General features: G+C 43.9%; 1 protein-coding gene across 5 annotated transcripts in view; it reads right to left on the bottom strand.

Moving 5' to 3' along the window:
• The window catches only part of SMARCAL1 (SWI/SNF related, matrix associated, actin dependent regulator of chromatin, subfamily a like 1), a 40308-nt gene extending 23162 nt beyond the window's left edge, over window positions 1–17146 (bottom strand). For 3 of the 5 annotated variants that reach the window (XR_010372981.1, XM_064451304.1, XM_064451307.1), the window contains exons 1-8: window positions 17052–17146; window positions 15085–16045; window positions 14340–14390; window positions 11369–11629; window positions 10118–10168; window positions 6077–6257; window positions 4985–5135; window positions 1486–1644 (exon numbers count right to left, since the gene is read on the bottom strand). Coding sequence is in view for 4 of the 5 variants with exons in the window: in XM_064451304.1 (XP_064307374.1) it covers window positions 1486–1644; window positions 4985–5135; window positions 6077–6257; window positions 10118–10168; window positions 11369–11629; window positions 14340–14390; window positions 15085–15955 (1725 nt within the window). In the remaining variant the exon portion in view is untranslated. The other 2 variants (XM_064451305.1, XM_064451306.1) reach the window with 2 other exon arrangements.
• Window positions 17147–23823: the final 6677 nt, after the last annotated feature.

The following is a 23823-nucleotide window of genomic DNA, read 5'->3' as shown; positions in this document are numbered from 1 at the left end:
ATTATTTCCATCACTGATGCTCATTTGCCCCTATGTGTCCTTTAAATGCAGCAAACACAGGAGGCCTCTACAGTGCCACTTCCTTAAATAAGGGGTTAATGAAAATGATAAAGAAAAAAACCAAAATCTAATTAGGATCCAGCTGTTCTGCTGATAGGGCTCGCCAGGTGGATAATAGCCTCCTACTTGAGACATCACCCCCAAACAGGCTTCATTTCTACTGCTGTAGCAAGGCAGAACTTAGACACAAAAAGAGTAATGGGTGCCCTCCAAGGGTTCGTTCTCATCTTTTCACGTGTGGATGAGCAAGCAACCATGCATGCAAAGACAATACAACTGCTTAGCCTCTCAGGCACAGCCTTCTCCCTCCTGATTAACAAATAAGCTACATTAATGTTCCCAGCCATCAAAAGAAGATTGGAAGAAAAAGCAGGGAAGCTCAGCACTCAGGAGGACTCTCATCCGTAAAACCATATACAGGGTCCAAATTTCAACATATACACACACAGAAAGAACATCTGCCAGCTCAGTGCTGGTAAAAGGTTCTAGGGGAGCAGCTGTAAGTCCAAGTCCCTTTACTCCAAGCACCAGCATACGAAAGTAACAATCTGCATTTCTACCCTGACAGAATGCCTTGCCAGAGAGGGGGCAGGAGGGGGGAAAAAAAAATAATAAAAAATAATCAATTCCCCAATGAGTTGTTTGGCCTCCAAAGAACTCCATCTATTTCCACATTCCCATGTTGTGCTGAGAAACAAAATGATTAGTATGTTCCAATTGTCATGATCTTAGGGACAGGTGGATATGTGTGCTGAAAACTCAACTGAGAACATCAAACACTCATAGTAAGCTACATAGACAGTTTTGGTCTCTATTGATCCAAGCTGGATTTGAAACACTAGATGTTTTGAATTTTTAGAAACTGTAATCTAGAAAAATGCCTTTTACCACAGCTCTATAATAGGTTAAAAATGGATTTAAAAGTAATTTACAACAGAAATTATACAAGTGATAAGAGAAGTCTTAACGCAGATTGTCAGTGGAACATAAGCAATGGGAGATTTTTTGATGCTTTACCCATATACCTGATGTGAGAGGTTACCTGGTTTACTGGATAAACACTAACACTATCCTGACGTCCAATCCCCTTAAAAAGATACAATTCCAAGACTACTGTATTGACATACCACATTAAACACCTTGCTCTCAGCAGAGGACATGCCCAACACAATGAAATCAGAGAGGCATCATAATTAGTAGAAGAGAAAACAGCCTCAGGAATCAAAAAGGAATTAAACTCTACTTGTTATCTGAAAATGTTTCAGAGAAACCTCCTGCTTCTACTCATGAAGAGAGCTGTGATCACAGCCACAATTACAAGATAGTTTCAGTACTAAATAAGGCCCACTTCACACTGCTGTACAACAGAAGGGTTACCCCATTTGCAGCATACAATTAACTTCAAAATTTTAGTGTACCACTTACAATAATAACTACTTGGAAAGTGCTCTTAAGTGGCTTGTCCATCTTGCTGAGGAGGTCAAAGCTGATGATGTTGATCAAGCTTGCTGTTAGGTTGTCTTTGCCAGTCACTATGACATTGGTGCTACCTGGACTCAAGGATGGAAGCCACCTGTGAAATGCCTGGAGGAAGAGGAAAGCAATTAATTGCATTCTGGTGCTTATGTCCTCTGTCAGGATCCCAAAGCACTTCACAGAGCACCCTCATGAATGCTTAGAACATGGAGCCACCCCACCCACCATTAGACATCAGCTGGGAGCACAGTAAGGGCAAGCAGCCTTCCCAAAGCAACAACCCTAGTAATGGGAAGATCAAGAACAGAACTCAGGCTATAAGGCCCAATCTACCTTCCATGGCTAGGAAGGCTCAAACATGCTCTATTCTTGCTTCTTACTGAGAAAAAAAATCTGATCTGTAGTAGAAATGCACATAACATCCTGACAACGTTACCTGCTACGCTCAGAGAACACAGTGACCACTACTGACAGGGAAATTTGGTTTTCCCACTCAACGGGAACCCTCAGGCTGTGAAACACAGACTTCTAAGCAGTAAACATCTCTCACTATAGCAATGTTTACTCCACAGTGAGGATGAAGTAAAACTCATGCAGATCAACAAAAACTCTTCCACTACCTTGCCTTCTTAAGTCTACAAAAAACAAAACCACGAATGAAAAGATCAAGTTGACAACACACCAGCTGCTCTATGACAGCAGCTGAAATACACATGGTGATTGTCATTCAAATCAACCTCTCTAAGTGTTCCACACACCATAGCAAGATATCTTCCCCCAAACCCATCTGTTAGCTACTCAGCACCCACCATTTCCCTTGTAATTGTGTCCCCAATGACACTAACCTCTCTGCAACATTTGAGTTCTGCTGATGTTGCTCTGCAGAGAACTGGCTGGGCTTTAGCAATCAGGATCTGGTCCCTAAAGAAGTGCATCCAAGGAATGGTGGTAGGAAATGGCACCTCTGCCTCTAGGCCCTTCACTTGTGGAAATTCCCCAAGCCGCATTCCTCTCCTCTGTTCAGCAACCACATGCAGCAGTGTTAAACATGAGCTTCTCACATTTCTCAGTATGTGAGAAACTAACAATTAATTATCCTTTACCATTTAGAGTAAGCACCACAACCAAAATGGGCCAACATGTGGGCAAGGTTAGATCCAAATCAAAAAATACACGGTTGATGCTAATCCAAAACTTGGACAAAGGTGGCAGCAATTGAAAAATATCTGGAAGCTCCTAGCTGTACTGCCTTCTCCTTTTATAAAGGGCACGTGACTAATTCACACCGTAAAAAGTGATCCTATATTTTTCACTTGATGCTGACCGTTGTCCACAAGAACTGCTCTGAAACTGCCCTGACAGTTTGTCCTGGTTCAGCTGGGATAGAGTTGATTTTCTTCCTAGTAGCTGGTATAGTGCTGTGTTTTGGATTTACCATGAGACTACTGTGAAAAAACACTGATGCTTTAGTGCTGCTAAGCAGTGTTTATATTAAGTCAAGGACTTTTTAGCTTCCTATACTCTGCCAGTAAGGAGATGCATGAGAAGCTGGGAGGGAGTATAGCCAGGACAGCTGACCCAAACTGGCCAAAAGGATATTCCATACCATATGACATCATGCTCAGTATATAAGCTGGGGGAGATGGCTGGGGGGCAGGGACTGCTGCTTGGGGACTGGCTGGGTGTTGGTTGGTGAGCAGTGGCATCACTTGTTTTTCCTGAGTTTTATTTCTCTCTCTTTTTGTTATTTTCCTTTTCATTACATGTTTTATTTCCATTATTAAACTGTTTTTATCTCAACCCATAAGTATCCTCACTTTTACTCGTCCAATTATCTTCCCTGTCCAACCGCGGGAGGGAGTGAGCAAGCAGCTGCGTGGTGCTTAGCTGCTTGCTGGGGTTAAATCATGACACCATTAATTATTTAAGTTTCAATGCCAAACTCCAAAGACTCATGGCTGCAGTACTTCTCACCCAAGAGTACCTTGCATCTTCCTGCTAGCTGCCTATGGCATCTTGAATATAAGGGCATTCAGTGGCCTGAGCCCAGAAAGCCAAAATAAAATGCCAACAACTCTGAGATGAAGACAATTTCTGGCAACTCAGCTCAGGAGCCACTACAGAAGTTTTTGCTATTACAGTAAGACACAACTGTGCAAGAATGAACTGAGTAGATTACAGACTATAATAAACTCCACCTTTTTCCACTTTTCTTAGACCTGCCTCCTTCACATACCCACAAAGCAACACATATCATTCTACAGCAAATGTCCTAACAAAACGTCTCCCACAACAGCCTCCTGGGGAGTCAGGAATAGGGGAAGAAACTGGAAATCAAGCACTCAAAGAAAAAAAGTTAAAAAAAAAACACCAAGAAGAAAAACCCCAAACTCATATTGCTTAAATCTCTTGAAGCAGGATGTAGGAGTTCAGCTGCAGGTGTCCAGCACTTAGGAAACCAGGCCCCAAATCCGTTCCCTGTAGGTATCCCACAGAAGCCATGGATTCAGGTTAGGTGTTGACCCAGAGGTCTACAGGCCTTCGAAATATCAAACATGGTGAGCATCACTCCCTTGTTCAGTAAACAATTTTATTTTCTTGTCTCCCAACATTTCGTTGCACTACTGGACAAGAAAACACAAGCCAAGGTGCTCTAACAACCTGACTACAGCACAAAACGAGCAAATCCCAACCAATACGCTTCTCATCAATGCAATGTTACAGGGAAAGCTAAACTCCCACTCTTTCCTGCTTAGGCATGAAATTACTGACCTAAAATCTCTGGCTCACCTTTTTCTCCCACAGTAAACATTTCACTAGCCTATGGCAACCCAACAACCTCAGTGTACAAGCCATGTCAATGATTTATTTCAAGATACATTTCCCAAGCATACAAGCTTTCTTGGGCTTCTGATCAACATTCATAAAGGACTCAAAGGAAACAGCAGCATACAGTGGAGAGGCCAAAAGACATGTTATGGCAGACACTTAATGATGATAATGCTCTTGAATAGAGCAGAGAATCCCAGCATCTGGGCTTCTATCCTAGCCAAGGGAGTGGCAAATACTGTTGTGAAAGGCTTGAATACAACAATTGCTTGAATGCAACTATTGTCTTTGATACTGATGAGTAAAATGCCCCCTATAAGCCAGCTGACTTGCAGGAACAAAGTTAACAGAGGGTCAGAGAAGATATTTTCTCTAGATCTCCCTCTTTCCAACAGTTCAGCTGGACCACAAAATGTCAGCCAATAAAAGGAATAGGCATATATCATACAGTCAGTGCCAAGCAATTTCCCCCCCTCAAGTTTCTAAATTAGTACAAATTTTAGTTTCTTCCCCTTAATAGACATCTTTTTTAAAATTTTAACTTGTACAGAGTGCAACACAGCATAACCATCACACATGCCCTCTACTGGCCACCTGCACATGCTCAAGCTCACAGTACCTCTGCCCATGTAAACCTCACAGAAGAAGGAGTCACCACCAGCAAGGGCCATTCCTTTCGGTAATACGCAGCAATGCAGATCGCCTGGATGGTCTTGCCCAAGCCCATGTCATCCGCAAGAAGTAAACGCCCGTTTCTCAAAATTGCAAAACTGGGGAAAATAGAGATGGGAAATAAGTAAGAGTCAAGAAATGGGTTGCTATTTGTCCTGGCAGCCAAGAGGAGCACAACTTATCACCAAGCCTATAATGTGGATCAGCTAGAAGTGATCTGGGTTCTTCAGTAGACCTGGACCTTCTTCCTTCATCTTAACACAAGTGAGCAACTCTCACAAATCTCTCAAAGCTTCTTAACAAAGTGTTTCAGCCTAGACCTTAGAGTCTTTAATTTCATATGAGGGGCAGTCTCAAGACCTTACAATTATTTAAAGCACATTCTTTCCATGTTATTACTCACATTCTGTCCCAGAGTTCATTCTGACTGAGCTAAGAAAATATTATTAATAACAATGCCACTTTAACACCAGTAAGTACAGACTTCCCTGGATTGCATATTGAAGTCAACAACTAACAACTATATATGATGGGGAAAGGGACATCTAAAAGTTTATCTCTACATCCACTCAGTCATTTTAAATGTTTCAGGGCCTGGGCCCCATTTCCTGGCACCTTCCCATTGTAATTAATATTTTAAAAACAACAACAAAAAAGATATACTTGGGGAAAAGAAAAAAAAAAAGATGACCTTACAAAATTAAAAAATCATACGACAATTAGGTACATACTGAATCACAAGAGGGAGATCAGAGATGTATCATTCGAACACTTTTATGAGACTAGCAAAATGCGACTTTCCTCCTGACTCGTGATGAAGAACTCTAGCTACAAACAGATGTGTCACTCAAAAAAAAATTCCACAAAAACCCCCCAACAAAACAAACCATACCAAACAACCAAGAGCCCAGAGTGTAACAGCCCAAGACTCTGAAGAAATATGGAGCCCTCCATAGAAGACAATGCAGCCTGGGCACCAATATGAAGTACACAACTCTAGGCAAGGTCTATCTCTTAACAACATGCAAAAAGGACATACTTCACACCTTCCCGCTGAAAGGGCATGAGGCTCGTCACAATTTTGGAGTCCACTATTGAAAGGTCAGCATCAGGAATGTCTGTCTGTGATGTAGATCTCTGTATTTGAGCAGCAAAGGTTTTTATTACTGCATCAGGCAGCGGCTCCACTTCTACTGACACAAGCTTCTGTAACACTTCCACTGCAAAGAACAGAGCAGTTTATTATCAGAAGGAGCAAAATACACGCAACTTACATTATGGATGTCAGGGCACAACCCTTGACCTCATCACAATATTATGTCTTATCCTGAAACAGCTCAAGAAAACACTGCATCATGCACAGGTGTCAGCCTGGCCTCTTCCCTGAAGTCTATTTCAGAACCACATGATGAATCACATCTCCTCCCCTCGTATTTAGGCTTGGTTATAAAAAACTGAAAGTCTAACGCCATCATTCAGAGATGATTGCTGCTAATACAGCTGGAGCTGGATTATTCACACTGAGGGCAGCTTAGGGCACACTTTACTCAGAAATAACAGTATGGATTTACACAAAAGAGCTCCTGAAGCCTAGAAGGCAGGGGCATCTTTACCTTGACCTTGGCATTCTGCATTAAACACCTCTGAGGTCTCCACCATCCCTTAGTGATCAGGAGTGACCTGAGACACAGTTACCTAAAGAAGATCATACATCTTCAGCTTTGAAAACTCTCTTCTCCTCCAGTTCCCCAAATCACACAGGTTTGGCTCTGTCTCCACTTTATCACCCCTTGTTTACCATGTTTGGATAAGAAAAGAGGAAGTACCTCAAGACTCAGAGAAACTGCTCTTGTACCAACAGCAGCACTCTGACAGACATCCTTCAGGGACATGATACCAACAGCAGCTGGTGCCCACTGCTGTCCTCCTGGACAGAAGTAGCTGGCAGGCCAGAATCAGCTTGCAGGCAGCCATTTGAGTCTCTCACCATTACTGTTGCTTCACCCATGAACCCTCGCAACTTTACCTGCAGCCTAAAACCTTTTGAGTGGAACTAAAGGGGTCCCCATCCTCCATTATGCAAAGACCTCAGGGCCTTTATCTTTTCAACTCATGTATCACAACAAGCAAAGCATCAGAGCAACCTTATTTCAGTCTTCTCCAGTAGCCTCTCTATCCCATCCCAAAAAGATAAAAGCATTTTCATTTTAGTCCAAAAGTAAGTTTCTGTGAAAACGAATACCAGTTTAAAACATGCAGTGAGCTGGGACCTTGTTTACCATACTAAACATGATTAGTAATCAAGCTTTGTCCACTGAGTAAGAAACAAAAGACACCTTTACGCTAGAAACACAATGGACATGCACAGATCCTTTACTGCAGGAAGCATTTTTTGTTGTTGTTTAGTGGTTGGTTTGTATGTGAAGTCAGGAAGACACAAAACAACTCTCTTTGCAAAAATAACCAGAGCTATGCAAATTGAAATAAGAACCCACTATACCAGCAGTCAATGCACCTCCAAAATTGTTAGGTATTTTCATTTCAGTTATCTCCAAGATGAAAGCAGCAGAATGGACCCCTGCCATATGAACGGGGAAAGAAATTCCAAGAAATATACATTAAAAAGATTTTTGTTTGTGGCTGGGCAATGACCAAACTTTTTAAACTCTCCAGTTTAATTTATACTTCTTCAATAGCAAGGAGTCTCTCCACCCAAAGTAGAGCACAAGCTTGTTATTACACTCACAGACTGAGCTATGTGTTACCATAATTGCTACAATTTGCTCACTGATAATTCTGTTGCTATTGTTCTGTACATGAGCTGGGAGAGTGATTAAGATATATCTGCCACCAGCATGATTCATCTAACAGACATTTTTTACTGAAATGACCTTTATGTAAAGATGACTGAGCAACTAAACAGAGAGACGTTAACCTCTACAAACAGTTCCCAGCTAACAGATATCTCTGCTGGAAATGGCAAGCAGTCTTTTCAAATTCTTTTTTTTTTGTTGTTGTTTTTTAAGTTTTGACATAGGTAAATGAACACGCACAAAGCAAATGCTTTTCCTCCAAAGGCATGTGCTAGAAGCCTCAGATGCCCTCCCAAATTATGCCCTGCAAGAACTTTTACAGAGAATTTTTTTTTTAAACTTTCCTTAAATTTGTGGGATTCTGAAGACTTCATCCAATGCATACAACTGCCCACCAGGGTGGCCAAGAGTGTGACAGACTGGGAGATTATGTTTTTGCTCAGACTGCCTAGCCCATGCTACAGGATCAGGCCCTTTGCATGTGCAAAAGGCCCTTTTAGCAAATTGAGGGAGAGCATCAGCTCTCATTGAAATCAGGGCCCGTCAACATCCCAATCCTGGAGTTTGATAACTGTCTCTCCCAAGACACACTCACTTGTTTTCATGACCTGGCATTCCTGCAAGGCCCCACAATGTGGCTTTCAGCCCTACAATCATTACTGATGTTTTTAAGACATGCATCATAGGAGCATGCAGATACTCAATTATTAACCGTGCTTCAGTATCCCAAGGAAGCAGGAGCCCATGCTGGAGAAAAACTACTCTGGGCAAGAGCACTTCAGCTCTCAAACAGTCCTACTTTCTAAGGATGTGTGTACAGCACCTAGCTTATTATCTTTCTGAAGCTTACCTCAATCACATTCCACAGCCACATACCCTCACACAAGTACCAAGGCAAACACAGCAGGCCAACCAGGATGATAAATAACAACACTTAGGACTTGTGTAATGCTATTCATCTCGAAGCACTCTATACACTTAATTAAATATATAAAAAAACAAAGAAGCAGGTGTGCTAGGAGCATGCTGCTGAGACTGGATTATTCTGCAAAATGGCATCCATTTTTTGAAAAAAAAATCAAAAACAAACCAAAACACAACAAACCACAGTTCCGTATTTCAGTTCAGTGAGTCAGTTTCAGCAGCATTACACAGATGAATAAAGGCAGGAGTCTACTGGGTCAACTTCTACCAAGAAATGAGCATTGCAGCAACACTATGTGCTTAGATTCCACTTGCAAAGGAAAATATGATGCTCTCAAAAAGATTTTTTTGCTAAGCTTTCTTTTAAACATCCATCAGCGAGCACCAAAGCATTTTAGTAGAGTATGAAATTCTGCTTCAAGAAGAACGTTTCTCCTTCAAGCAGATCTGCACACTTCTGCAAGAGAAACAAGCAGTTGTTCTTGTTTGCCTCACAATGAAGTCAGCTATGGAAGCAACCTGAATTCTAACCCGCCTCATATATCAATTAAAAACTTAACAGTTGTGTGCTGCCTGCAAAGCCATTATTACTAGCAGTCACGTACGAAGCTGAACAAAATCAACTAGACAGTCACCACCCAGACTGTAACTGGATGAACTAGTTGTTACAGAAATCATCAGCTGACTTGAATAACTTAAAAAGCAAAATTTGCTGGGTGTGAAATGAAATAGCACAACACCATGCACACTACTTAAAGAACTGGAAGTAAAACAGTCTCACACATGTTTGTTTTCTAAGCAAGAGGTGGCTGTGCTAGTTTACAAATTGATATACACACAAAAGGGAGCAAGGCAGGCTGGCACTGAGGACAAGGGGAGCACAGCTAAAAAGAGTCAGTAAGACTGAGTCCTGTAAGGACAGGAAGGCCTGGCAGCCACCATGCCAACATCTTCAAATCTGGCAAGTGGGAACAGAGGATTCTATCTCCTGCAACTTCTTAGTTCAAGTAGACCTGCTGTATGTTATAAGCAATAAAAATAGCCTTGCAGTAGTAAATACATCCATGTGCTCTAAGAAACAGAACAGAAATTCAGAGCAAAATCTGACAAAACAGAGCCACCCTCCCAATGGGTCCCTAAAAGACTGCCATGAATAACACACATTTATAAAATTTTGAGTCTGGGCAAACAGTATAAGTGCCTGACAAAACAGGAAGACACCTGCTTCACAATTCATAAGCAATTTATCTCCCCAGAGCAAAAAGGCTTAGCCCAAGAAATGAAGTTAGAATTTATTTGCCTCCCCAGAAAACAGCCCTAGCAAGGAAAACACAGCTACTCACTTAGTTTGGGATAGTCCTCCAGCAGGAAATTCCACTTTCTGGTGTTCATATCTGCAATAGTTACAACAAACACTGTCATAGGTCTCATTTTTTTTTAAAGACTGAATTCTCTGTCTGTAAGAACATGGCTATCCATCCATATGCTCCGTATTTCAGAACTGCTTTAAAAGAATTCTTATCTTGTCCAGCAATCAATTCTTCTCTGTTTGCTTTCATGTTAAGCAAACAGTTCGAAGAAGACTTACAAGTATGAGCACACATCTAGAAGTGGTAGTATCACCGGAGCAAGCCAAGGTCAGCTCCCCTAATGAACCATTTTAACGAACCCACCTGCTCAAGGATTTCAGCAACCACTTTCTCTTCACTGCAAGAAGGGATGAAGAATATGTGTGAAAGTTCCTATTCGTTAACCAACAAACTCTGACTTCAGGCAGAAACGCTATCACTTTCAACTGTACCTCTGTACCTACAGGTGATGTGCTCAGAATAATACAGAGGAAATTCCCCAGTTCATCAATACCCAAAATGTAACGTCAATGCCAGACTTGTCTGGTAGGTTTATCCCTGGGTAACACCTGCCTACCACTTCCAGGGAAGTTAGTGAATTCAGAGTCAGCTGAAGACACAGTAAGCCAGGCAGGGCCCTGCCCAAAGAAAAAGAGCTCCAGGATTTGTTCCCCATCCTGTCACCGACCTGCTGTGACAATGCATAGGTCACCTCATCACTCTGTGCTTCATTTCCCACATTACAAGTAGGAAAAACTGCTATTTACCATTGAAATCTGCATGCCAACATAAAAAAGTACAGTTCCATTTGCCTCAAAAAGCTGCTGGTAAATTCAGTTGGCTCAGGCAGTCGCAGCCATTATACACCACAGTAAAGCGGGAGAAATGTGAGAATGTCCAACTGCATTTGATAATGAAGACAAGAACTTATGCATGGCCTCCATACTGCTGGCAAATTATCAGCACATCCCACCTAAACAGTAAATGTAATCATGCTGAGTCCTGAAATGCCACCTTGGCTAACAGGCCCAGGAGAGGACATTTTCTGGTACAGAGTAAAAAGCAGGACAGAGATACAGCACTATACCAGAACTACAGGAGCTCTCAAAATCTTCACCAAAGTACGTCCTCTTGTGCTATTTCAGAGGGATGCACCGTCACAACTTCTCTCCTCTGAAGCATTCGCAGCACTCCAACAGCAGCCCCAACATCATTAGAATAAAGCAGAAATAACCAGACACTCACCATAATTTCTGGAATCCATCTGTTTGAACACTCCAATCGCTTCTGCAGAATACCCAATATCAACCTCAAACCGCAAGCGAGAGATCAGCACACACTTCCCTTTGACAAGGGCCGAGGGTTTCTTCCAGTTCTTACACATATTCAAGAGAGATTTCACATCAACCCCACTGCCAACGAAATGAGAGCCTGATGGCAAGCCAACTGCATTTTCTCCTTCCAGTGGTGCCAGAATTACTGACGAAAGTTGATTTGCTGCTTCCACTAGGGAGAAAATAATGAGATACAGAGAAAAGAATTAATAACAAATAACATGGATAAACTGAAGATACACAGAATGCTTTGGGAAGAGAAGGCACAAGAGAATGATGAACCACCATTGCACCTTCAAGTTTGAAAGGAACGATGAATCCCTTCGTTCACTCACAGGGACAAACAATAGAGAGAGCGATGGCCTAGAGGAGCAGATTGGTGGGATTTTCCACAGAGAATACAGCAGGGGCAGAGGGAACATGTGACAGTAGGTAAGCAAGTCAGTCAGTCACTGCATTAGGCTCCCTCTCTGCCAGCAATCCCAAGGTGTGGCTCACTAGGCCAGGGCAGGCAATCTGCAGAACCACATTCAGCAGTAAATTGCGCAGAGTCGTAGAGTGTTTCCACTTACAAAGTTGCAGGGACTGGGGCATGGTGATCAACAGCATGTGCCTGAAAAGATGTACTTCTGCACAACAGTAAAGCAGAAAGATCTAAAAATATCTGCCTCCTGCCCAATGTCCATGTCTGATATGCAATCTCATTTAGGAGGAATGCTGTATATTCACAATAGTGTGGGAAGGATATCAGGAAGGATGCTAGTCCAAACCCCTAAATCTCCTTTGTTACAATTTAAGTCCATCACCCTTTATTCTACCGTGCCCTACAGATAGACTCATACTTCCCCCCCAGCCATCTGCACTCCTATCTTACTAATCACCAGCAACCACCTCTGTCAGGATGCCAGGGCATGGGGAGAGAAGGGACACAGCATTTTACAGCTGTTCACCTGAGACCACAGCTATTCACACTAATAAACGTTCCAGTTTTCCCTGTGTCTCTCTAACAATCTATAGCTGTATGTTGTCTTTATTATTATAGTTGAACTGCAATGGTTAAGGAACAAGAACCATTTTTTTCTTGTATTTTTACTGTACCAAAATAATTAAACCCATCCCCAAGACACCAACTCATAGGTACTACAGTAACACAAGAATTCACCAGCATCTCCAGACTCAGGAGCACGCAACCACTAAGCACATTCTGCCTCCATGTATTTGTAAAGAGAGGCAACCTCCCCTATCCAGTAGCTGTTTAGAGTAAGCCCAGGTGAATCTAATCCTTTGAGGGTTGAGTTGCACACCATGATCCACCCCGCTTCTTTTTAAATAGTCCAGCTTACTGATAGACAACAACATCTTACACAAATTTAAGTCAGTGGTTAAGATTTAAAAAGGGAAAAAAAAAGGAAAAAGAAACAAATTCAGTCGCTTTCTTCCTAACCAGTTCGTAAGCCATTTGGATTTCATCCACCTTTATTTTAAAGTAAGTGACTTCCAGAATAAACCCAAGCATTTCAGATCTCCACTCTAAAGAAGTTTAAAAGCATCAAGTGAAATTAATTTTTAAAGTAGAGGACTAGGAAACCACCAATTTAGGCTCTCTCCTCCCAGTGCACAAAGCAGGAGAGTTTAGATGCTACTGTTTTGGCATTGCATAGTTAGAGGTCATCCTTACAACTAATACTGAATGAAACTGGGAAAAAAAAACCCACCATACTTTACTCTTTTATTTCAATATCTGTTTCAAGGTTTGACTGCATGCTTAATTTAGCCTACAAAAAAAGAAATGTAATACAGGATAACATTATTCAGAAGAACAAAATTAACAGCAGGAAGTTTTACAATAATAGTTTTTACACTTACAAGACTTCAAACCAAGGCCCTTTTAAGTCAGTTCCCTTTTCTCAGGGTGTTTTTTTCTCCTGCTATCGTTGTCCAACCTGGATCACATATTGTCTTCTCTTGTCAACAGGAATTTTCCACAGTGAACTCATATATTGGATAGCTTTAAGGAAAAAAGCCTGATCTCTAAAAACCATCCTCTTCATTTGCAAGCTCCTTGGTGCAGAGACTCTGCTCTCATCTGTACTTGATACACTTCAAGCAAACCAGCAGCATTTAAATTATAAATGTGTGGCAACCCACATGGGAAGCTAAAATACCAGCACTCAACTGTGGGTTTTTCAAAGTGCTCAACACAGGCCTAATTCTGTTCCCACTGAAATCAATAGTGATTTATCACTCGCTTCGATACAATGTGCTTTTGAAAAGCTTACCTGAAGGGTTTGCCTCTATCATCTCTCAATCTTTCCAGAACAAAATGACAGGACAGAAAAAAAGATAAAGCCAGCCTTGTTATGCCAAAAAAGGCAAATCCATTTTTAGTCTCAAAGCTCTAGAGGATTACCCTTTTTTGTTTTCTGACACCCAAAATTAACAGGAAAAAGTGTAAAGAAAAAAAAACACCAAACCAAACAAAAAAAACCCATCACAACAAAAACACTTTAAAAAGAAAATACATAAACAGACCTAGAAGTTAAACTTTACTCAACTGAACACACTCAGTTCTTAATACAGACCCATATGAAGCACCTGCACAGCAGACATTTTTCCTATGATCAGGTTTGTGGGTTGCTGAAAAATTCAGCAATGGCAGAAAGAGTTAAACCATTGGCATTTAGATTACATGAAAAATTACATTATTTCTAATCAACTGCAAAGTGTCAGAAAAATGTTATGAGCTAGACGCCTAAAAGATGGGCATTATGTTTGAGAAGCACTACTCTTATTGCTGCAGACAATAACAAAGCTAAATAATAATTATGGAAGGGGGTCAAGATCTGGATTCTTTTTTATCATTCAACAACCCATTTACTTACTTAAACTGCTGTAATCTTCCAGGCTGAAATTCCATTTTTTCATAGCAGGATCTAAAATAGGGCAGAATATGAATCATTTGGGGCAGAAGAAAGTGCTGCTGTGAAACACTCACATGAGGTAAGAGAGAATTCAGTCTACTCATGCAAAACTTTTCAGCACACGTCTGAAAAACAGCATGTCCAATTTAACAGCTACATGACTACAAAAAAGCCATAGGGCACATCGATACTAAGACAAGAAAAATGCAGCAGCCATTCATGGGGAGCAGCAACACATGAAGGGTGAAACAAGAGTACAATGTAACAAATAAAGGCAGGGAGAAAAGATCACAAGCAAGCCAAAAGATGGAGACTCCACTGCGCTCAGCAACCCCCAGTTAACAGAAACACCTCAACAACTCTGAACTACAGCTGAAGTGACTCATTTTCCCATACCAATTTATCAACAGCTTCTCTTGCTTCACTCCCAAAAGACTTTGACCAGCTGCTGTCACTAAACTTCTCAAAGCACTGTTCATAAAGCAGGGCTTCTGATTCCTTGGCTAAACCCAAGCTCAAGCTATTTATGCCCAGAATTTCTTTTCTATTTCAGCTGTCCTTACTTTTTCAATCTCCCACTAACACCACATACTCCACAACAGCAATAGCTGGACTGCTAAGAGCATACAGTGACTATGTAGTTCAGCAAACGCTGAAACTTCGATCCAACGTAAAACAGAGATAACATAAAACAATCAATCCTTACCATAGCTTTTGCTTGGTATCTTCTTAAACACAGCAATGAGTTCAGCATTATACCCGATTTCAACCTGGAATCGGTCTTCCCCATATTTCACACATTTTCCATTTGTAACACTATTTGCTTTGTTGCAAGAGGCAACTTCAAAGGTAGAGCCTGTACCAGCAGAGCTGGTCAGCTTCTGCATGCTACCGCTGGCCAGAGAGGCACCACCTCCCCCTTCTCTTTCTGTTGGTCTGCTCGTGTTTATCATCATTTCTGAATCACTCTGAGTGGCACTGCTCAGTGATGAAACATATTTTATGGCATATTTGTTCTGATTTTGTGAAACTTTACTACCATCAGGGTGCCCGTTATCAATTAACGTAGGACAAGATGGTTCTGTTGGGTTTTTGAAAGCTGGGTAGCATTTGGGCTGCTGGAATTTACCAAGATTAATTAAAGCTTGCTGTCCATGTTCCTGACCACCAGTATTCAAGTAATGTGTATGGGAATAACTCGGAGATTTTGGGTTTATTGTAGGGAACTGCTTAATGCCACTTGCTTGTTCTGAGTCCTCTGAACAATTATTTTTTTGCTTTCCATGTGAACCAGCCATCTGCTGATTTGCACTATGATGATTATAATATTTCTGAAGATAGCTCTTCCGCTCTGCAGGACTGTTTGGACTCTGTTGATGCTGGCTAATGAATCTGACATGATTGTTTTCTTCCTTCAAGTTTCCCTGATTGCCCAGACTCTGTTCTTTCACCTGAGGTCCAGCAATCCCCACCTGCCCAACCCTCTGGGCCGCTAGCCTCTCTGCTCTCCTAGCCAAAGCCTTCTGGCGGTTCTCTTCAATTCTTCTCTTCTGTTCCTCTGTAAGGCCTGATGACATCTTCAACAATTCAAACAATAAATCTGAATCAAAACTGCATCAGGATTTCATCACAGAGACACCTGCTTCTTTACAGGAATGGAGGCCAGTCTGAAAAAAAAACCAAAAAAAAAAGGAAAACAGCAAAAAGAGACAGGGAGTTTCAACCCTGCTTCCCCCATAAGTGCTTATTGTATTGATAACTCAGTATTATTAGTAACAGAATATTACTGTAAGAGATCCTACACAAAAAGACAGTAGTACAGCAAAGCTGTCAGACCAATGCTGAGCCATTATCAGCAAGCAAACACTGACAACTACTGCTGGGGCTTTTTTGCATGCCAGTCCCACATAGATAAAACATATAGAATGAGAAAACCCCTATTCCACTACAGTTCTGAGCACTCTCCTCTGCAAATTCCAGCAGAACTGACAAAATAGCCAAGCACAGGGACGCCCTGCACTGCGGAGCCAGCCCTGCAAAGGCAAATGCAGGCAAAGAAATACATCTCTGCAGAGTCTTGTGTGGAAGCGTTTCATATTTCTGGTACCCAACAGCAAAGATGGGACGACAGCCCCTCTTTCCTGATCACCTTCTGGTTCTTGGGCATTTCTCTGCTGCATGCAGCAGATACCCACTCAACCCCAAAGGGCAGAGTCAGCTCCTGCCTTGAAAAAGATCCACTCACAGGTCAAGGACCTTCTGATAAAAGCGAGAACATGGCTGCACCACATCTCCCAAGAGCTGCCCTCACCCAATCTACTCCCTGCCTCATGCCCCGGGGGCTGCCTGCCTGCCCCGTCCAGCACTCGGAGACCTACTTTCTTCACCACCCTTTAAGAAGTGAGGCTCTTTCCCTGCCCCGTCCTCTCCCAAGCACCAGGCTCCCCCGCCCCAAACCCCGCTGAGGTCCCGGCCTCCACCCTGCAGGCGGGTCCCCCGCCGCCCCCGAAGACCACCCACCACCCCAGCACTACCTCACCCCACTGGGGCCCAGAGGCCACGCCGTCGGCCGCGGTCCCTCCCCGCTCCCTGGGGGCTCCGCTACCACCCGCCGCGGGCTCAGCGCCGGCCCGGCCCGGCCGCCTTCCCCTCCCCACAGGCCCGCACACCAACCGGCGGGCAGAGGCCCGGTACGCCGCTACAGGGCCCGCAGCCGCGCAGACTACAACTCCGAACAGCCCCCGCGCTGGCCCCCCGAGGCGCCAACCGGCCGGCAGCGCGCCGGGAAGGAAACCCGGGCCGGGGCGCTCGGCACGCTGGGAAATGTAGTCCTGTCCTCGCGGCGCCATCTTAGAGGCGCTGGGAGGTCTCACCGCAGGCGTCGGGGGGTTGGAGGCTGTCCCCGCCACCTTCTCGCAGCGGTTTGGCTCAGGCCGACAAGCGGGGTGCGGGCCGCTGCTGCCGGCCACGGGCTGAGGCTTTGCGCCAGAAAGCACCCAGTGCTGCCTAGCTGGGCCAGGGCTCCCTCACCAGCTGTCTCTGTTGTGTGTGGACTGGTGTGCCAAGGCATGTGGCTCTTAAATGAGTGACTATAAGTGGGGAATAAAAAAATTGAGGTAATACATGAGAAAGGGTGAAAACGTTGTCAGCAATGAGGAGCGAATCCACCCCAGAGGCCAACTTCTGCAATCTTTGAGAAGTGGTGGAGATGAGGGGATGATCCTGGCAACAGGAAAAGGGCAGATGTCAGAACTATCTAAAAGAAGGGCCCAAAAGAAGACCCAGGCAACAACAGGGCCATTAGCCTTACTCCAGTCCCTGGGAAAGTAGTTGAGTGAGTCTTCCTAGAAACTATCACAAACCAAACCAAGCTGGTGACTGGGAAAAGCCAGCATGGATTTACCAAAGGCAAATCATGCCAGACTAACCTGATCACCTTCTACAACAAAATAACATTTTCTGTCTGCATGGGGAGAACAGTGGATATTGTTTACCTGGACTTCAGCAAAGTGTTCAACCCTGTTTCCCACAGCCTCCTCCTGGACAAACTGGCCAGATACAGCCTGGAGGGGTGGTCTGTGAGATGGGTCAGAAATTGGTTCACAGGCACTTGCAGAAGGCAGTGATCAATGGGTTTTACTCAGACTGTCAGCCTGTTGCAAGTGGGGTCCCTCAGGGGACTCAGTCCCTCAGGACCAGGCCCCATGCTGTTCAACAAGTTGTACCATAAGAGATCAACAGAAGAGATAAGTTGCACCATCTTGATATAAGAAAGAAACTTTTTACAATGAGAACAATGAATTACTGAAACAGCCTCCCCAGGGACATGGTGGGGTCCCCCTCACTGAAGTTTTTTAAAATGCAATTGGACGGTGTGCTGGATAATCTCATCTAGGCTCCCTTTCCCACAAAAGGTTGGACCAGATGATCTTTCAAGGTCCCTTCCAACCTGGCTGTTCTATGATTCTGGGAACACATTCATAATAAGGTAATTACTCATTTTTGCATCAAAGTTCTGACTAAAAGGGTCTCCCAGGGTTTTAATTATACATGGGGCTTGATTATACATATCAAACCACCTTTCATGGATAGTCATGATCCCAATGTGGGTGACCAGAGTGATACCTGAGGAGCAGCATAACCCCCTGCTATCTCTGACTTTCACTGCCCTGCCCAGTGGCAGGTCTGGAGCCATGATCCCTACCCCCAGATGCCATTTTCTCCCACCTGACAGACCCTTTGGCTGGGGACACGGAAGCCAGCTGGCTGTTTCACAGTTTATTCATTCTTCTCTCTGCTGGTTAATTAGAAAAGGTTATCCTTAAATTGCTTCCTGATTAAGCAGCAGTGACTGCCATTAGTCAGGAGCTTGTCAGCCTGAGAAAAACAAGGCAGACAGCAAGAATGAGGTGCGACTCAACACACAGCACAACCCTGGGAGTGCTGTTACTCACCTGGGAATCGCACATGCACAGATGTGATGCGAGCATGCCACGTGCACACAGGCGCTCACAAATACACCACTTTAAAAAAAAAAAACACAGGGCTGAGGAGTGGTCAGGGTGCAGGGTTTTATCCCAGCTTCTCTTAAGAGAAAGAGTAAAAGTCAAACCTTTTTCCAGATTCCAGGCCCCCTCACTGCAGAGCAGGTTTGCTAGGAAAGGAGACTTGGCCCTGTGGTCTCTGTTCAGATCCTCTGCTGTGCCCTTTCTTCCCCTGCAAGCCAGCAGACTCCAGCTGGCTACACAGCAGAGAGAGAAAGGAATGGATGAGAGACCTTTTTCCCTCCTTCTTGTCACACTTTTAACTGCCCAAAGCTAAACCAGATCCCAGTGTCACATATGGCAGAGAGAGAGAGAACATGCAGAGTATAACCCTGCAACTGTTTCCAGCCACCTTCTCCCCGCCCCCAGCAGCTATCCAGTTCCAGGCCTCTAATGATGGCTTCTCACACTATGGGAGATCTGGAGGAAGAGGAACCAAACTTGGGAAAAGTGGAGAAAAGCCCCTATTGGGGACTGCCCCCAACTCATGAAAATGATGAGAGCAGAGCACCATTTGCAGAGAGCTCTTGGGTTGCATGGTCAGGCAGACAGACAGACGTTGAAGCATTTGCTCCATATGGCACAACTTCAGCGAGGCACAAGGAACAGCCCAGCCATGCAGAGAACAGACCTATAAAATGAGAGGCAGTTTGCTGGTAGCACTCCAGGTGTCCTTTCAGTCAGAACATGCTTCCAGCAGTGGCTTGGACTTACCCTCCACATACTGGGTCAGGGACCAGAGATGCACTATGAAAATCCTGGGAGGACTGGGCTGGTTAGCACACCCCAGCTCTGCTGCAGAGGAAATGGTTCACCCACTTCTGAAGAAATGCTCCCACTGGTGAAAAAAAAATAAGGAAATGGGCTTCTCAGTGCTGTTCTTACCAGGATCTTTCCATCACTCGGCTCATGCTCTGTCCTCTCATGGGCTGGGCTGGCTGGTCCTAACTTCTGGCTCCCAAATGAGGACAGAACTACCTGCATTGTACATCTTGTATAAGCAGCAGCTAATATCCAAAATACAAGTGAACCAAGACCCCAGAGCTATTCTGGAATCTCATGGATCATCCTCTGAGGGGTTTTGAGCTGCTCTTAGGAGTTGCTACTGCTGTCATATTGAATGTATTCGCCCCAGTCTGCTGCCTTGTCAACACACCTTGAAGGCTCTCCACATGGACAGAGCTGATCGCCTTCATCCTGGATGTGTGGCCTAGCCTGCTCTCTCTGCTGGGGCTGAATTGCATGCAGAGCTGCTGTGTGTAGCAAGGGCATCCAGCAGACAACTGGAAATCAGTCCAGGCTGACCGCCCTCAGATGCCCCAGCTTCTTGGAGGCTTTTGGTAGCTCACACTAAGGTCAGAGACACCATTACCAGTGCCCAAATGTGTCAGTCTTTGACCAGCTGTGAAGAACTTGTAATTGTACCATCTAAAACAATCCCATGCTCATGAGCCTTATCAGTTCCTTCCCAGCTAAAACCAGTCAAGTGCCTGGACTGGGGACATGCAGGTCAGTTCTTCAGAGAAGGTCTTGGGGCCAGAGAGTCAGAGGAAGGCCGCTGGACTGGCAGAGCTTCTTCTGGTTGGAGAAACCCTTTCTTGTGGGCTACTGGCATCTGACCTGAATACTTTTTACTGCACCTGTCCTCTGTAGGCTGCGGGGTTGTGTTTCCTCTGCTCTGGTTTGGGGTCCTCAGAAGGGTCTGAACTTCCTAATGGAGAACCAGAGCCCTGGGCTTGGAGGGCCAGGGGATGCTTGGGTTTGGGGGGATGCTGACCCAGCATCCCTGCCCCTGTACCAGTCCTCTCTGGCTTTCTTTTCTTAGACAGCTGTCAATCCCCTCTACTTTCCCTCTGCCATCAAGGCACAGCAGGGACCATGGCCCGCTGGCCCATTTGAAAGCCCAGCTACTACCACAAGCTGACTTTGCATCAGGCCCTTTCCCTGAGCATCTCTAGCACCAAACACAAAATTTGGAGTTTGCCGAATACAGCTGCCCTTGAAACTCCGATGAAAAAGGACCTGCAGAGGCTTTTCTATGAGCCTTTCTAGCATGAGAAGGTTGCTCCCCTCCTCGGACTGCCAGCTCAGTGAAGACCACTTCTTTTTCCCTGCTCTTTGGCCACCTGGTGCAAGGAAAATTAGTCACCCTCTACTCTTTTGAAGGAGCCTCTTTTATCTACACAGCTTGTTCTTCCCTGGCACACTGAAGCCTTCCTGCCCTTGTTTATAGTACAACCCCTTCAACAGATTGCAGGGTCTCTTTTCTGCCTTCTGTCCTTCTTGGCTGGATTCCTCTCCACAGCTCCAGTCCAGAGCAATGGTCTGCACAGCACATGGTCTCCGCTTTGCTGCCAGGCCACTGCCACACTCACAGGAGTGCTGCAAAGCTGAGCTGACTCTTGATCTTTTATGCAATGCAGCCCAGGTGTGGGGGGCAGTTCACTGGCACCCAGAACAAAGACTTAAAGAGGAAAAAAAAAACCCACATCCTATACTGAGATGCGAACAGTGTTTCCAAAGCTTCTGTGTTGCCAGCACGTAACACAACATGAGCTGTGATCCAGCTGGGGTCCAATCTGGACTCTCCAATGTCTTATAATATGCTCAAGATCAGGGCAGAGCACATCCCTCTGCTCAACACAGCTGGGATTTTTTTGTCCAGATACTGAACAGAACTTTATCTTGGTGAAACATGGTTGAACTGGCAGAAGGGTGTGAAGTTAGAAGGAAAGGCTTCTGTGCACACACAGAGAATTTAACTGCAAAAGGTTTATTTCCTTAGGAAACCAGGTTAAACAAACAAAAGTGGCATTTCCAGTTGTATTCTGGGATTAATATTAAATTACTGGCCTGGTTTTCAAGCTCAGAATAAACAGCTAATCCTATGGCCTTAGTATTGATGTAAAGTGAACTTTTGAGATCCTGTTTGTTAAAGCTAGTCACAGGTCTCTGCCCTTCCTCTTCCTGGTGCATAAGAGACCCAGACATGCAGAGAAATCCTTTAAGCAGGAGCGTCAGAGATCATTGATGTTAATCCTTGCACAGGAGCAGCATCTTTCCTTGGAGGATCTTAAAGCATACTCCAGACCAAGAGGAGTTGCCGGAGTAGCTCTGGCTTTCTGTGGGATGCAAAGTCTGATGCCAAGAGGGTTTCCAAGAGACACAGACGTAGTGTTGTGGCATGCCCAAGACTGTCCTAAAAGCCCTGAGCTTACAGTGGGTTCTGATACAACTCTTTTGCCATCCTCTGCTGTGACTTAGATGGGAGCAGCATAAGACCACTGCTTTAATTAGGAACATGGACTCAGCACAGGACTCTCTTCTGCCTCAGTCTTCACTCAACCAATGATGCAGGAAGGTTGCTCTGATATTAGAAACCTCTGTGAATGCAGTGCCTGGAAAGTGAGCCAGAATCTGGCCTTGGCAAACAGCACAGTTAAGGACACGCTTAACTTGAAGTGTGTGCTTAAGCTTGTTAAGCCTCCTCCTTCAACAGAGATCGTTTTCATTTATGTTGGGAGTCTCATCTGCTACAGAAGGGGGGAGTCACAAGGTGATTTGTTTGTTATATTTTGTATAGCAGCCTGATCTAGAAAACACTTGCTGTCAGCTGCAGTATTTTGCTACCAGCTTGTCTCAGTGACTTCCAGTGGGCTCCTTGGGATAGCAGTTATTCCACAACAGGGAGTGCTCTTGCAGTGTCAGGGCAGTGTGCTCACAGGGCGCTACTGCTGTCTGCCTGGGCAGTGCTGTATGTCTCTCATTATAAATAACAAGGGTCATAGTCAATGGGAATGCACATGCCTTTATTTAGGGGGAGTATTCCCCCATTTTGATCACAGGAAAAGTTGTGATAGCCAGATCCTGAGAAACAGCTACAAAGGTTCTGTTTAAAAGAATGTGACTACAGAAAGCAGATGCTCATCAAATTAAATAAGGAATTTAATTAGCCTGCATTTTATCTTGTTTTCAGCAATGTGATGACAAATCGCATCTTAATAAAATAACATTAGGGAGCAGCACAATTCCAGTGCTTCAGGAAATGAGAAGTATTATAAGTTATAGGCCTGTTCCCACCAAAGAAGTCATTCTCATTCAGAAATCTGACATTATGTTAAGGTGGATAATGTTTTAGCAAAGTGGTCCTCTGGCATTTAGAAAGATCTACAGCCACTTTTGGATTTAGAAGGCTTAATATAGGGTGGTGGGGGAGAAGGAAGTGGCAAGAATAGCTCAAGGGACTGGTAGTGCAATTCATTTTTTTATTCTTATGGTGGCACAGGTGTGCAAAAGTTTGTCTAAACCTAGTTGTAACTTCTGGGACTCAAGAAACTAGCATTGTTCGGAATATTTCTGTTCAGTAAAAAGGATTAAAAAACACAAGAGTTACAAAAATAAAAGATGAGTTTTAGCTTCATTATACAAGAATAAAGGAACTACTCATCCCATTCAGCATGGCTGTCCACTGAATCCTTTCTTCTGTCTGTACCAGGGAGCAGATCCATGCTTAGGTGATAGATCATGGGATTATCACATAGCTGTCCACTATAAAATGCACAGTTTGATCCTAGGTGATATCTTGAGGCAATATACTTCACTTGTTGATCTTATATTCACAGAATCACAGAATTACAGGTTGGAAGGGACCTCATTGTAAAAACAGTTATTCCTGGTGATCTAGTTGACATTTTCCATCTTTCAGATTCAGTGGTTCCTCCAAAGCTCTTGTACTAGGAAAGGAGAAAAGTGCAAGAGTTGTCTGATGGGATGTCTTGTCATGTGAGGGTGCACAAATACACAGAGAGTACGTACATTGTGTTTATACATGTATACAAATATATATATTTGCTGATAGAGTAATTTTCTGGATTCATGATTTAATGTATTAATCTGAGATT

Source organism: Phalacrocorax carbo, chromosome 5 (assembly GCF_963921805.1).
Source record: "Phalacrocorax carbo chromosome 5, bPhaCar2.1, whole genome shotgun sequence".
In the NCBI taxonomy this organism is placed as follows: Eukaryota; Metazoa; Chordata; class Aves; order Suliformes; family Phalacrocoracidae; genus Phalacrocorax; species Phalacrocorax carbo.
Note: the sequence above shows the minus strand (reverse complement) of the source record. Positions and strands in the feature narration are given on the sequence as shown.